Raw genomic sequence first — 16,553 nt, 5'->3', positions numbered from 1 at the left:
TTAGCAAAAGCTACGATGATGATGTAGATGCTTAGAACTGAAGCTCAAAATTTTTACAGGTACTATCAGCTCCTAATATAGCTTATCACATGATACTTTGAATTTTGAAAGTTAATTATACGTTGCATTAGATGTGGTGTGTGTGGTCTCTTGAACATGATAATGTGTGATGCTATGTCGTTAATGACGGACAGGAGGTTTTCGCCTAGTAAGGGGTGAGGGCCAAAATATGGAATATGAAATGTTATTAAACAGGACAAATTTAAAAGGTAACAAGTAAAATGGTTGAATTCCATGCGGATTGGTTTGATCAATTAATTTTGACTTTTTAATTAACATAATTGGTTCAAAAGTCTTGATTTTCATTACAACCAAACTTTGGTAGCTTTTTTATCCAAAAAAAATAATATATTTGGCATTCAGGCAATGATAGAGCAAAACTGCACAAATATTGAAAACATAGAACAGGTCACATAAGTACCAGGTAATGAACAATTTTTCTGGATGAGCAGCAAGCATACACACAATGAGCAAAGTGAAACATGAAAGGAAATCAATGCCTGTGGCAACCAAAGGATGGCAACCAAAGGAAACTTGTGTTGTGAAAGCATTCTTGTTGATCAGCATTTAAAGAATAGTGAAAAGCAGCCACTCAAAGGCATGCAACATTTTTTACAGACATTTTTTTTGGGGTGGCCCCGGGGGGGGGGGGGGGGGGGGGGGTGGGGAAGGGGACTGGCCATTACTTTTTACACATTTTTGTAACAAAAAAAAAGAGCCATAATAAGTAATTCTGTGGTAGATGTCTAAACCCCTGCAGTGCACATGCCTGTGCCAGGACTCCCAAGGCCCACAACTGGTTACTACCGAACAAAAAATGATTATTGTGGATGAATCATGTGAAATCCAGTTGCGTTTTTGTATCTGCTGTCTTTGATATGTAAAGTTGGTTATTCTTGTTGCTTAGTTTTTAATTGTAAGAAAGTTAGTTCCAATGAGACTCTTGCTTGAATTTAGTTGAATTATCTGGTTTTTATATGTCTGTTGCCAATTAAAAAACTACGAACTTCGGTGGAATTATTTGTTTCTCTCTATAAATGAAAGTGCCTGGGCTTAATAGGTGCTTGTTTAAGAACCACCATTTTCTTTTTGCTGTTGAGAAAAAAAGTATTCATAACAATAATGAAGAAGATACAGAATGGTTCGGTAATTTGTGTTTTTTACATGTTGAATTGCCTCTCTCTTTTAATATACCAGTGCTTGGATGATTAGTAGTACTTTTTCAGTTAAATTTTAGCTGAAAAAAGTACAAGCATGCTGTTTGTAAATTATATCATAATTTCTTATAATTATAATCTTATCATATGTTATTTTTGATTATATAGTTTTATTGTTTGTGCATGGAATGGCTAACAATTTTACTTGTCAAGGGCAGGGGGTTTATTGTGATTTGGTGAAATATCTGCTTAATTGACCTTTTTATTTTTTGTGTTTTGATGAATATGATTATAATAATTCCTTTGTTATTCTTTATTTTGAAAGTGGGTGGGTTTTCAGGGGTCAAGGATGTTTCTAAATGAAAATTCTATCATGGAATGTTGAGGCCTAGGGGGTTTTGGGAAACAAGGATTGTTTTGGATTCGGTTAATAGAGTCAGCCCCTATATTTTATTTTTGCAGGAGACTACATCAGGGGCAACTGATACTCAGCTCTTTAGGAGCATTTGGTACTTGAGGTTTAGAGAGTGGATGGTTTCTCCTTCTTCAGGGGATTTGAGTGGGCAATTTGTGGCTTTGGGTGTTGGTGGTTTATTTCTGTGTATGGTCCTACTCATTCTTCTCAGTGTAATGCCTTTTTTAACAATTTGGCTTGCTTGTATGGACTCTGCAATCCTTGTTGGGGTTTCTATGGTGAATAATAGCATGAGGAGATTTGATTCTTTTATTCAGGTGTGTGGTTCAGGGATATGCCCTTAAATAATGGTTGTTTTACTTAGGTGGCTTTGAGGCAAAGACGAGCCTCTTCCTGTATAGATAGATTCCTTTTACAAATGATTGGGAGTTGTTCCTGAATATTGTGCAAGCGGTGTTGGTTAGACCTACCTTGATCATAGTCTGATGCTTTTGGATTTCAATCCCATTCACTGGGGTTATATGTGGCTCGTGCAGCCTTCCTATTGGACATGATTTGTGATTGTTGGAAGGAGTGTCATGTTTAAGGGTGGAAAGGATTTTAAGGTGATGAGGAAGTTGAAGTTTGTTAAAGATAGCTCAAGGAGAAGAAAATGAAACCTTGAATGATATTGTTGGATTACCACTTTACCAAAAAGCTTAAGCTGTTAAGTTGTGGGCCAACAATGTATATCAAGCTTTAACACTCCCCCACACGTGCAGCCCGATAGAAAGTGTAGAGGTAAACACACAATAAATAATACCCATTATAGGTTTTTTAAATACCACACAATAAACGCGGGCAAGGAAACTAGAACCCAGGACCTCCTAGTAACTAGCTTTGATACCATATTGAGATTTTTTATTAAATAAATGACCTAACACAGCAGTAGGTCTCTCCCTCTATTTATAATACATTTCAAATGCATTTTAATGACCACAATACCCTTACTAACCTTCACTTATTATCATAACACTTGCACTAATAATAATACTAAAAACTAAAATGACCATTAATACTCCCCCTCAAGTTGGAGCATAAATATCATATGCTCATAGCTTGTTACAAATAAATTTAACATGAGCACTCACCAATTTCTTTGATAAACAAATTAGTGAGCTGCATATCGGACTTCACATAAGTGGTGGTAACGAGCTTCTGCACAAGTTCATCCTGAACAAAGTGGCAATCAACTTCAATGTGTTTTGTTTGCTTGTGGAAGATCAGGTTGGAGGCAATATGAAGAGCAACTTGATCATCACACATCAACTTCGTAGGCTGAGAACGCGGAAAACCCAATTCTTCCAACATGTTTTTTAGCCAAACAAGCTCACATTAGTGTGACCCATGGCCATGTATTCTGACTCAATACTTGACTTGGTCACCATAGTTTGTTTCTTACTCTTTCAAGAAATCAATTACTGCCAACAAAGGGAAAATACATGGGTTGTGGATCTTCTGTCTAAAGGTGATCTGACCCAATTTGCATCAATATAACCCTGAATATAAGTATGATCCTAATCTCAATATAAGAGACCTCTCCTAGGTGTACCTTTAAGATATCTCAATATGTAAATTACTACGTTCCAATGACTTGTCCATGGGGAATCCAAAAATTGACTCACAACACTTGTTGCAAAAGATGTGTCTAATGGAGTGATTGTGAGCTAATTCAACTTTTCTATGAGTCTCCAGTATCATATAGGATTAGGCAAGAAAGTTCAAAGTATCTCTATCCAGCACTAACTTGCTGTTAGGATCCATGGCTGTATCAATCGGTTTGGATCCCAAGACTCCAGTCTCATCCAAAAGATCAAGAGCATACTTTCCTTTGTGATAAAAGAGTTCCTATACGAGATTTGGATACTTCTATACCCAAGAAGCATTTTTTAGTGGTCCCAAATCTTTCGTTTGAAACTTAGTTTGTAGAAAATGTTTTAGGCTTTGAATACCTTGTTCATCATCACTTGTAATTAAAATATCCTCTACATATACAATAAGAAGGATCCTACCTGATGAAGTATGATGATACAACATAAAGATCCAATGCACACCATCGAAGGTCAAACTCAAGTACTACAACATTGAATTGACCAAACCATGCTTTGGAGATAGTTTTAAACCATATAATGCCTTCTTACGCCAACACACTAAACCCGACTCTCCTTGAGCAACAAACCAAGTGGTTGCTCCATATAAGCCTCCTCCTCAAGATCACCGTGCAAGAAGACATTCTTCACATCTAACTAATGCAGAGTCTAGTGACAAGTGGTGGCCAAGGAAATAAATAGACGTACTGATGTAAGTTTGGAAACTAGGGAAACCGTACACGTAAGTATACCCTTTAACAAGAAGACGTGCCTTTAGTTGAGCTATAAACCATCCAAGTTGACTTTCACAGTATATACCTAGCAACAACCAACCACAGATTTGTCAAAAGGAAGAGATACCAATTCCCAAGTATTATTGTCCTGGAAAGCATTCATCTCTTCAACCATTGCATTCCTCCACCTAAAGTGCGTTAAGGCCTCAAAAAGAAATTTAGGAAGCACAATAGATAATAGAGTAGTAACAAGACAATAATAAGAGAGCGATAAGAAGTCATAGCAAACAAAGTTGGAGATGAGATGTTGTGTACAGCCTTTCTGGACAGCAATGAGAGGATTAACATCATGGGAAATATGATCATCAGATGAGGAAACCAAAGGCGTGGTAGTAGAAGCTAGAGGGGGCTCTCTTGTAGCTGTTGTTGTGAATAAACCTGCAAATTAAGACGGAGGAGACGATGAGAAGGTCTCAAATTACATGGAAACATAGGAGGATGATTGGGTAAGGACAACAAACTAGAATCTGGAAGATTAGGTAGAAGAAGAGACTCATTGAGATTAGAAGCACTTAACTGTAGTATGGTGTAGAATCAAAGAAGATCAGCAAAAAACAAAGAAGCAATACAGAGTAGTACTATAACAATGATATCCCTTTCGAGTGTATGAGTAGCTTGCGATGCAGAGTAGTACTATAATAATGATATCCCTTTCGAGTGTATGAGTAGCCTAAAAAGACACATTTATAGTGTGAGAATCCAACTCATCCACTTCGAGAGTTAGCTAATGAACAAAGGACACAAATCCAAATATACGAGGTGGTAGAGAAAATAGAGGTGAATTAGGAAAGAGAACTGAGTAAGGAAATTTACAACTAAGAATAGAGGGTGGCATCTTGTTGATAAGATAGCAAGCAGTAAGTACAACATCACTCCAAAACGCTTTAGGTACATGCATTTGATAAAATAAGGTGTGAATGATTTCAAGGATATGCTTAATTTTCCTCTCTACAACCCCATTTGGTTGAGGAGTGTGGGCACAGGATGATTGATAAATAATACCAAATTGTGTCATACAAAAAGTGAATTGAGCACTAAAATTCTCTTTAGCATTATCACTCAGATGTATTCAAATTGGCAAATCAAATTGAGTCTTTATTTTAGAATAAAAGGCACAAAATATATGGAATAACTTAGAAATTTTTTTTATTAAATATAGCAAAGTCATTCTTGAATGATCATTCACCAAGGTTACAAAGTATTAGAAACCCAACTTGAACACAACTCGACTAGGACCCCAAACATCATAATAGACTAACTGAAAAGGCTTGCTGGCCGTTTATCGACTCGGTAAGCAGAAGGGGAATAGTGATGCTTTCCCAACTGACAAGACTCATATTTAATATTAGTAACGGAACTCAAATTAGAACTAGACTTTTCATATATAAATCGTGAATAACCACAAAATCAGGGAAGAATATTGTTGAACAATTCATGGCTAACTGACATAAGATGGAAAGGAAAGTTAGGAATATATAAAACAGAAGGAAGAGAAATAGAGGAAGTGGGATATACGCTCCATATTCCCTAAATCGAAGTGGTGGATCCATCAGCAAGAATAACGTGAGGTAAGTTTTCAGAATACTGGAGAGAAAAGGAGAAATCAGGTATACTTGTGATATGATCAATGGCAGTAGAGTTTATAACCCAAGGACTAGGATGAAAAGTACTGGATGATAGACAAACTGTGGGGTTACTTGTTTGGGCAAGGGATGCAATGGGAAGAGAAGCTTGTTGTGACGCTTGATACTGTTGGAGCTTGGAATGCTCTTCCTCTTACATAGATATAGTACATTTTTCTCCTTACTTGGCCCTAAAGGTGTGGGGTCTGTGGTGGTTGCATTGGCAACATGTGAAGGTTTGCCGTGGAGATCCCAACACTGCTTAATAGTTTAACCACCTTGTCCACAATGAGCTCACTTGTGAGGAGTGCCTCTACCTCATCCATCTCTTCCACCATAGCCACTTGAACCACCTTGATAACTTTTGCAGCTGCTTGATTGAAAACTAGAACTACCGTGTGTGGCAGAGGCTGTCCTTTTTGATCTGCATGCAAGAGCAGGAGAATGTGTGCTAAAGGAAGCACAAAGGACGCGATAATAAACATCGTAAAATAATGGCAACTCTGCACTACTGAGTATTTGGGATATGACTGCCTCAAACTTGGGTTTCAAACTTGCTAGAACCCGAATAATTGTCATCTATTCCACTGCTTTTGCATATCACGAACTAGGGGGGTTATTGGTTTCACGATGTTAAGCTCCTCATAAATACGTTTCATCTCTCCCAATTACTATGTAATGTTCCTATCTCCCTACTGTAATTGAAATTACTTTTAGGACAAATCATACGTACGACTAACATTACTAGAGTATGGAAGCTTGGCATAATGGCAAAACTCTTTGCACACGTCTAGATGCATGCACATCTGTGCTATCTGGGGTCCATTAAGTTCCACAAAAGGGAAACAATCAAAGCATTGTCCTGAGTCCACACTGCTTTTCTCTTCTCATTAGGAAGACTAGATTGGAAAAGTGGTTAGATTTTCCTAATCCTGCTAAATAAACCCTAACAGCTTTAGACCATTGAACATAATTCTTTTCCGCCAGTTTTTCAGTTATTTGTGGCAGCAATGAAATGAACATGTTTTGGGGATTCATAGACTCTATCCCAACACTCATAAACCAAACCACTGGCAAACAAGAGGAATCTTCAAACTAATTGAGACAACCACGAACGAGGTGAACCACTGAAACTATCATGGACAAATCACCAACAAACTGATATAACATTGCCACAACCTTAAAAAATCAACTTATGAACACTTCCATTGCTCCAAGAGACACACTAGTGGCCTTTACTAACACCAAATAACAATTAATGGATTACCATGAGTGCATGGTAAAAAAATATTGGATCTTTGAGCAAAACACATGCACAACAACTTGATATTATGGTCGATGGAAGGAATAGGAACATTCCAGAGAAAAAAGGCAGAAAAGGCGGCTGAAAACTCTCTCGTATGCCGGCACATGGGGTCAGGATTGTTGATAGTCGGCCGGCGCATGGGGAGGTTTTAGGTGATGAGATTTTGCAGGGTTATAGTTCAGAGGGTTCTGTCTTTTGCTACGTGGTTGGTTTTGTGAAATATTAAAGGGTTGTAGCGGTTCTAAGAAAGGCAGCAATTGGAGGGTGTTTTCCAGCGAGGAACAAGTTTGATTTGATGTTAGGGTTTAGGTTGGATCGTGCCTTGATACCATGTTGGATTACCATGTTTCTTTAAAGCTTGAGCTGTTAGGTTGCGGGCCAACAATGTATATCAAGTTTTAACAGATATTATTGGGTTGGACAGATTGGAGGAGTGTGGTTTGTTTGGGAAAGGAAGATAGGGTGAGGAGAGTTCACCTTTGTAATGAGTGGAGGTGTTATTGTTAAGGGAAGAGGAAAGTTGGCATTAGAATTCTAGGGTTCATTGGGCTAATGAAGGGGATTGTAACTCTAGAGTGTTTCATAGGGTAGTTAGTGCTGAGAGAAGGATGTGTTTGATAAAAGAATTGGAGTTGGATTTACGAAGCGTGACGATGGATCAGCTGCAGATCGGAGAGGGGATTACTAACTTCTATAAAATGCTTCGTGCTGATGATTGCAAGAATACGATGATGGTAGAGGGGTTTGTCTCAAAACCTTTTGGGGAGGAGAGTCAAATTCGTTAGAAAGGCCTTTTGATATGAAGGAGGTTAGAAGGGTTGTGTTTGATATGGATAGGCATTAGGATTGTACACGGTTCGGTTTTGGCCAGAACCGAAAACCGAACCGAAATTTCAGTTTTGGGATTTTCGAACCGAAAGCGAACCGAACCGAAATTATGCTTTAATTGAAAACCAAAAATGTGGCGGTTCGGTTGCGGTTTTTCGGTTTTAAACCAATTTTTTTTACAAAAAAAATAACCTTTATTTTTCATAAAATTTTTGAAAATTTATTGAGTATTTTAATTTTTTATAGGGACTCATAATTTTAACAAAATAAAATTTGTTGGGCACTTTTAACAAAAATAACCTTTATTTTTCATAAAGTTCTTAAAAATTTATTGAGCATTTTTATTTTCTATAGTGACTATATGACTATATTGCATGCTATATTTTTACTAGCCATATATATATATATATATATATATATATCTTATATAAATCGGTTTTCGGTTTTTTTCAGTTCGGTTTCAACATAAAACTGAAACCGAAACCAAACATTTTTATTTTGGGAAACCGCAACCGAAACTGAAAACCGAAAAACCGAACCGTTTATGGTTTCGGTTTGGTTTCGGTCCGGTTTTCGGTTTTTCGGTAATTTTTGTACACCCCTAATAGGCATAAAGCCTCGGGATTAGATGGTTTAACCATGGTTTTTTTCCAAGATAGCTGGGAAGTGTTGAAAGACCATATGATGATGTTTTTTTGGGGAATTCCATAGGAATGGAATAGTGTCAAGAGTATTAATTCTACTTTTTTCACTCTCATTCCTAGAAAGGAGAGGTGTAGGAGGGTGACTGGGTGAAGGATTTTAGGCCGATAAGTTTTTTGATTAGCATCTATAAGATTCTCACTGAGGTTTTGTCAAGGAGACTCAAGGACCTTACCTTATGGGGTCCATATCTATGGCCCATTCCATTTTTGTCAAAGAGAGACAAGTCTTACATGCTGTCTTTGTAGCAAATGAGGTGGTTGAGGATGTGGAAAGGAGGAGATAAAAGGGGGTTATTTTTAAATTAGATTTTGAGAAAGCGTATGGCATGGTCAATTAGGGTTTCCTAGATAAGGTTTTGGTTAAAAAGAGATTTGGGATTTTGTGGTGCAGAAGGATTAGAGGTTGCCTTAGTTTGGTTAATATGTTGGTGATTGTTAAATGGCCAGCCCTATGACTTGTTTGGGGTTTTGTTATATCCTTTCTTACTTGGCTGGTGGTGGATCAATTAAGCTTGTGCTTTGTGCCGAGGATCTAGGTGTGATTAGGGGTCTGGTGGTTTGTAGGGAGGTGGAGCCGGGAGGCGTCCCATTTGCAATTTATAGATGATACTGTGTATGTATTTTTTTTCTTAAGAGAACAATGTTAAGAAATCGAAGTAATTAGGAGCAAGTAATGTTATTCGTAAGAATAGGTGGGACACTAGGGGGAGTACCGTTGTCATTCATGAGAGCCTTGGGAAGTCTGTTTCCTATGTATTTGGTTATTTTTGCCCCCTCATTTGTTTCATTGTGGGCATTAGAGATTGCGAGCACCAGGTTCGTTTTTGGTATGATATTTGAGTGGGTGAGACTTTGTTTGAATTTTTAGTGCCATGTTTGCATAGATAGACTTCCATCCCTAATGCACCAGTTTCAGAATTTTATTCTTCTGAGGGGGACTTTGTCTCATGGGACTTCCATTTCTTAGGAATTTAAATGAGAGAGAGAGGTTGATAAGCTCACTTGCTTTTTTCTGCGTTCTGAATTCTTTTAATCCTAATATGAGAGGGGAAGCTTTGGATTGGGGATTTTTGGGGGTCCTTAATCTTTTTTCATTCACATAACAAAATCTTTAAATCTTAGTCCATTCCATTTGGATGATCATGTTCAAGGCTAAAGTCCTTGTTGCTGGTTATTTAGTCATTTAGCATTATTATTATGTGTTGTTATGTTAGTAATTGTGAGTTAGTAATGGCATTTTATGATCATTGGTATTGTACTTGACATATATTATAAATAGAGGGAGAGACCTATCATTGATGTAAGGTCTTCCATTTTACTCAATTACTCAACATGGTATCAAAGCAAGATCCGACCAATACCCTACTTGCATGACCGCCGCTAAATCAAAACATAAACATCATAACACCATGCAACCTGCTGCTGTAGAAGGGTCATCAGCATCACCAAAGTCCAGGAGCAGGTTCAGCAGTAGTCGGAAAAAGTAGCAATCACTGGAAAAATCATGGACACTGCTGTCCTCTTCAACACCTAAAGAAATACGTCCTATTTTGCAAGACTAACTACGTAGTAAGCCACGGAATCTGCTGATCTGCCAGCCCTCAAAATTTCACAGCCGAAGGAGCCTCCACGCATTGCCCTGAACCCAGCAGTGCCGACCCCAAACGTTGGTGCGTGAGACACTTTTGAACAGTCATTTTGCTTCGATTTCCTCCTATATGTCTTGAATCCTTCCTCACACCATAATACGAAGTTGTTTGTCATCTTTTTTGTCTAAAGATATTACCTTTTTTAGTTGCTCATGTGTGGCATTCTGGGAATGATTGCTTGCTAATGCCTGAAGCTGTTGGTCAATGCTTATTGAGTTCATTGAGGCCTGAAACAGTGGTATTGCTTGGTTCTTGATTCATTTTTATCTTTCTTGTTCATTGTGTGCTTGTGGTTTGCTCCAGTTGTTGAACGTTGTGTGTTGGGATGGTGTCCATGAATTTCAAGAGGATGTTGTTCACTGTGTACTTCATATTTTCTACTGTATAGAGGTTGTTTGGTACTTCTAGAGCAATTTGTTGATTTCTTGGGGCTGTGTCTAAGTCTCTATGATCAGTGGCAGCATTTATACATTGATTTTGTAGGGCTGTGGCAGTGCTATGTCCAGTTGGTGACGTGTTTGTGGTTGAATCAGAAGTTGACTGGTTTGTGTTTGATTCAGTTGGTCCAGAAGTTCAGTTTTGAAATCCATAGAGAATTTTGTTCGCTGTGTATTTCTGATTTGCTGCCATGTTGAGGTTGTGTGTGTGTTGAGATGACATCCTCAAATCCCAAAAGTGTGTTTCCATCATCAAGCATTTGTTCAGGTGAACAGTATACTATAACTATCTCGGAGGAAGAGTATTCTAGATTCCTACAGTATCAAACATCCCAACAAGCATCTCATCACATCGCATCTTTTTGCTAAAAAGGGTAATCCTACAGTTTGTATGTCATTTGGTATCTCTCCCACTAGTCCTTGGGTTATCGATTCTGCTGCCACTAGCCATATAACGGGTGCAACCAACTTCTTTTCTGCCCTCCAGTTTCCTATAAATCTACCTCAAGTTACCCTTGCTAATGGGTCCACTATTGCTGCTAAGGGGATAGGAATAGTATATCCTACTCCTTCCATCTCACTTTCTTTTGTTTTATACATTCTTAAATCTCCTTTCAATCTCATGTTGGTTAGCAAGCTTACAAAGTCACTAAATTGTTTTGTCACCTTCTTTCCTGAATCTGTGATTATTTAGGATCTGAAGACAAGGAAGACAATTGGCATATGATGTGAGACTCATGGGCTGTACTACGTTGAGTCGCTTTCTCCTCCCATTGCCTGCACAGTCACTGCTACACCACTTCAAATCCATTGTTGCCTTGATCATCCATCCTTGGACAAATTGAAACAACTAGTTCCTACATTAAGTTTTGTGTCTAAGCTTGAATGTGAGTCTTGTCGATTGGGAAAACATCATCGTGTTCCATCCTTGGGGTGACAAATGTGTAGTTAGTATTTTCATGCTAATCCATTATGATATTTGGGGTTCTAGTTGTGTCACGTCGAAGTTGGGGTTTGGTACTTTGTTACATTTGTTGATGAGTACTTTAAGATGAGTTGGTTGTATTTAATGAAAGATATTTCTAAGTTGTATAATATCTTTTATGCCTTCTGTTCTCAAATAAAGACTTAATTTTTTTATATGCCATTCAGGATACTTCGTAGTGATAATGCTTAGGAGTACTTTAGTACCCAACCCACTAACTATATGACTAATTCTGTTTTGATCCATCAATCCTCTTGTGCTCACATTCCACAACCAAATGGAGTTGTAGAGTGGAAAAACTGACATATTCTTGAAGTCACTCATATCCTATTGTATCAAATGAATGTCCCTAAATTTTTTTGGAGTGATGTTGTGCTCACAACTTGCTTCCTCATGAATAAAATGCTATCCTCTGCCCTTGGTGGTAAAATCCCATATTTAGTTACTTTCCCTAGGCTCCTTTGTTCTCCTTTCCTCCTCGTATTTGGCTGTGTGTCCTTTGTCCATTAGTTAACTCCATTAATGGATAAGTTGGATCCTTGTTCTATTAAATGTATTTTTCTGGGCTATTCCTATACTCAAAAGGGATATCAGTGTTATAGTCCTACTTTACATCAATTCTTTGTCTCTGTTGATGTTACCTTTTTTGAGTCTACACCATACTACTTTCATTCCTTGAGTTTTGTTTACCTTAATGAGTCCCTTCCTCTACCTTGCCTTCTGATCCAAACCTATTCTCTATGCCCAATCCTCCTACATCTTTATCCAATTTGAGTCCTTCTCACTGCTTGGATCATCCCAATTTGCAGGTATGCACATGGGGACTCAAGGGAGTAAAGCCTCTAGTTCCCTCGTCAAATGATCGTATTTCCTATGATGTTGATCCTCCTATGGCTCTTGGGAAAGGTGAACACACTTGTGCCCAACATCCAATCTATATTTTTTATTTTTTTTATTTTATGATTTCTTGTCACCCTCGTATTATTGTTTTGTTAAAACTCTGTCTTTTGTTGCTCTTTCAAAGTCTATTTCTGATGCCTTATCCCATTTTGGCTAGAGGATTGCAATGGTTGAAGAGATGTGTGTGCTACATGATAATGATACTTAGAATTTGGTACCTCTTCCTTTGTGTGAGTTTGTGGTTGGTTATTTTTGGGTGTACAATGTGAAAGTCAATCTTGATGGTTCTATGTCTCGTTTAAAGGCCCATCTTGTTGTTAAGGGATATACTCAGGTTTATGGTTTGGATTATTCTGACTTATTCTCTCTAGTTGCTAAAGTTGCCTCAGTGCGTTTGTTCATCTATTTAGCCACTACTTGCCATTGGCCTCTACATCAGTTAGATGTGAAGAATGCTTTCCTACATGGTGATCTTCATGTGGATGTCTATATAGAGCAACTACCTAGGTTTGTTCCTCAGGGAGAGTTAGGCTCAATGTGTTAGCTTAAGAAATCATTATGTGGATTAAAACAACCTCCTAAAGCATGGTTTGGCTAATTTAGTGTTGTAGTACTTAGTTTGGCCTTCGACAGTGTGTAGTATATCACGTAGTATTTTATCATCATACTCCATCTAATTGGATTTTGTTTATTGTGCATGTGAATGACATTGTGATCACTGGTGACAATGATTGAGGTATCTAGGACCTAAAGCTTTTCCTACAGAGTACCAAGGATTTGGGACCATTAAAGTACTTCTTGGGTATAAAAGTATTGAGATCTCGTATGAAAACTGTCTTGCCACAGAGGAAGTATGTTCTTGATTTTTAGATGAGACGGGGCTGTTAGGATCCAAACTTGTTGATACATCCATAGACCCCCATAGTAAGTTAGTGCCATATATGGGTGACTTGTTGCCTAACTCAGGACGGTATTGGAGACTTGTTGGAAAGATGAATTATCTCACAGTCACTTGACCAGATATATCCTTCTCAACAAGTGTTGTGAGTTAGTTTCTCGATTCTTGAGAACACATCATTGGAATGCAGTAATTTGTATTTTCAGATTTCTCAATGGTGCACCAAGGAGAAGTTTCTTATATTAGGATCGAGGTCACACTCATATTTAGGAATATATATAGATACAGATTGGGCCAAACTGCTTTCCGACCATAGATCCACCAACTAGGTGGTGTATCTTTGTCGGTGGTAATTTGATGTCTTGGAAAAGTAAGAAACAAATTGTGGTAGCCAAGTCAAGTGTTGAGCCAGAGTGTAGGTCTATGGCACACATTCCATGTGAACTTGTTTTGTTGAAGAATACATTGAAAGAACTAGGTTTTCCACATTCTCAACCTATGGAGTTTATGTGTCATAGTCAAGATGCTATTTATATTGCTTCCAACCTAGTCTTCCATGAGTGGACAAAGCACGTTGAAGTTGATTTTCACTTTATTTCGAAGTACGGAAGCTCATTACAACCACTCATATGGGAAGTTTGAGTTTCAACTTGTTGATTTGTTCACTATAGTTTTGGGCGGTGATTGTGTGAAATTCATTTATAACAAGTTAAGAACATATGATATATATGCTCCAGCTTGAGGGGGAGTGTTAATGGTTATTTAGTCATTTAGCATTATTATTATGTGTTAGAGTTATGTTAGTAAATGTGAGTTAGGAAGGGTATTATGGTCATTGGAATCGTAAGTGACATATATTATAAATATAAGGAGAGACCTATCGTTGATGTAAGGTCTTCCATTTTACCCAATTATTCAACAGTCCCTTTTTAAGCTTTTTGCTTTCATTTCGACTTTGGTTCTCAACATGATTCATACGAATGACTTGCTTGAGGCTAGGAAGCCTCATAAGGTTCTCGGCCAGATGTTTGCGTGGTGTATTGTGAGGAGAATGAGACTAATTGTCATTTATTTCTGCATTGTAGGGTGGCAAGGTTTTTGTGGAACAAGCTGTTCTGCTTTGGTCATTGGAGTTGTACTTGACATATATTATAAATAGAGGTAGAGACCTATCATTGATGTAAGGTCTTTTACCCAAATATTCAAGAGTCCCTTTTTAAGCTTTTAGCTTTCATTTGGACTTTGGTTCTCAACATGATTCATACGAATGACTTGCTTGAGGCTAGGAGGCCTCATAAGGTTCTCAGCCAGGTGTTTGCATGGTGTATTGTGAGGAGAGTGAAACTAATTGTCATTTAATTCTGCATTGTAGGGTGGCAAGGTTTTTGTGGAACAAACTGTTCTGCTTTGGTGAGTTTTGGATGGCTATGCAGGCTATTCATGAGTTTATAGTGGTGAACTTCGGGGGTTTCGGAGAGGATAGAAGAAGTAGAACTTTTGGAATTGTGCACTTTTTGCTACATCGACTTTGGCCTAAAAGGAATGGTGGAATTTTTGAAGACAAGAAGACTTCTTTAAACTTGATCTTGGAGAAAGTTACTCTTTTTGCTTCCTTTGAGCTCATTCTTTTGGGGTTTTTGAGGGTCTCTCACTGTCCAATATCCACAGGGATCGGAATGCATCATTGATTTAACTCTTTTTTTATTTTTTTTGTTCCTGTTATTTTATTTGTTTTTTGGGAGGATGCCTTATCCTTCCTACTCTATAATCTTCCTGTTCTTGCTTTGATTCAATTTTTTGTTATCTATAAAAAAGAAATATTGGTTAGCCATGAAAAATGTTACAATTTTCTAGTGTACATAACTAATTATTTGTTATTGCTTGTTAACTTAAATATGATGTAGGTTATTGCAGCACTCTGGAGTATATCCTGATTATGCCAAAGAGCCGTCTGAAATTGCTTCTAGAAGGACTAATGTGAAAAGTGTAACTTTATTGCTTAGTAAATGGTGGGGATCTGGTATAGTCCATGCAAAGATTTGGTTATCAGATTTTCGACACGTTTACATTGGATCTGCAAACAACGACTGGAAATCTCTCACACAGGTATTTTAAAGCATTATGTTGTGTGATGCTCATCTAACGACAATTGGCATATTGAGGTAGGGCTGCAAATGAGCCGAGCCGAGCTTCAGCATGTTCAAGCTCTGCTCAAAGGAAGAAGTAGGCTTAGGCTAAAAAATGTTGGGCTTGAGCTCAGCTAAGAAATTATTGGCTTGGGCTCAACTTGGGCTCTGCTCTGTTTTTGGCTAAACCGAGAACTTACTGAACTAAACCCAAACCAGTTGCTAGCTTTTAATAAAAATTAACTTTTTTAAAAATGGTCTCAAACTCGTTATCAGGGCTTAAGGGCTTAAAAGAGGTCAAACAGATAGGCCTGCAAAGAAGCAGACCCAAGGTGGGTCAAGATGCCAAGACAGGCATGTACATCTGCATGGGGCATGAAAAATAAGCAACATAAGGGCTCACACTTTTGTTGGAAGTTCGATGTGGGACAAAGTTCTGCATGGGGCCTGGCTTTTATAAACAATATAAGAGCTCACCCTTTTGTTGCAATTTCGATGTGGGACAAAGTTCTCCCAAGCATGTAGCTCTCTCCCCCACTTTAACTCCCAATTCCCATTCCCACATTGGAAGATGGAAGTCTTCCTAGGTCTCCCCTCTTTCTATATAAGCTCCCTTCCCCACATGTGTTAATTAACCGACACTGCCAGCTTACTGTTTTGTTGATTTCTGAATGAAGCAATAATTAAATTAATAACTTAAATAAATAAAACATTTTTTTAAGTACCGAAACTGAAATCAAGCCCATTACCAAGCCTGTAATTGAGGTGTTCATCAGCTGAAATGAGTCAAGCCCATCTGTGTTCAGGATCGGCTTGTTTAGTAAATGAGCCTGAAAATTGGGCTTGGAAATCACTCATTTAGATAATAAATGAGCCTGAACGAGCTCTTACTGAGCTGAGCTCCCAAGCCGCTTATGAGCGGCTTGGTTTGTTTGCAGCCCTACGTTAGTGGTGGTGGGGGAACATCTTTTGTTTTTTCTCCAAGTAAAACTAAAATTTGCCTCCTCTAATATACCAAATTTTCCTTCTCTAATATGCCCATGC

The 16,553-nt window shown here is 38.0% G+C and overlaps 1 protein-coding gene across 1 annotated transcript in view; it reads left to right on the top strand.

Annotated features, from left to right (window-relative positions):
* Positions 1 to 16,553, top strand: part of LOC131151646 (uncharacterized) — a 47,988-nt gene that overhangs the window by 12,856 nt on the left and 18,579 nt on the right. The window contains exon 3 of the mRNA XM_058102926.1: positions 15,288 to 15,489. Coding sequence (XP_057958909.1) covers positions 15,288 to 15,489 — 202 coding nt within the window. The remainder of the gene's footprint in view (positions 1 to 15,287; positions 15,490 to 16,553) is intronic.

Source organism: Malania oleifera, chromosome 3, assembly GCF_029873635.1.
Source record: "Malania oleifera isolate guangnan ecotype guangnan chromosome 3, ASM2987363v1, whole genome shotgun sequence".
Classification (NCBI taxonomy): domain Eukaryota; kingdom Viridiplantae; phylum Streptophyta; class Magnoliopsida; order Santalales; family Ximeniaceae; genus Malania; species Malania oleifera.
Note: the sequence above shows the minus strand (reverse complement) of the source record. Positions and strands in the feature narration are given on the sequence as shown.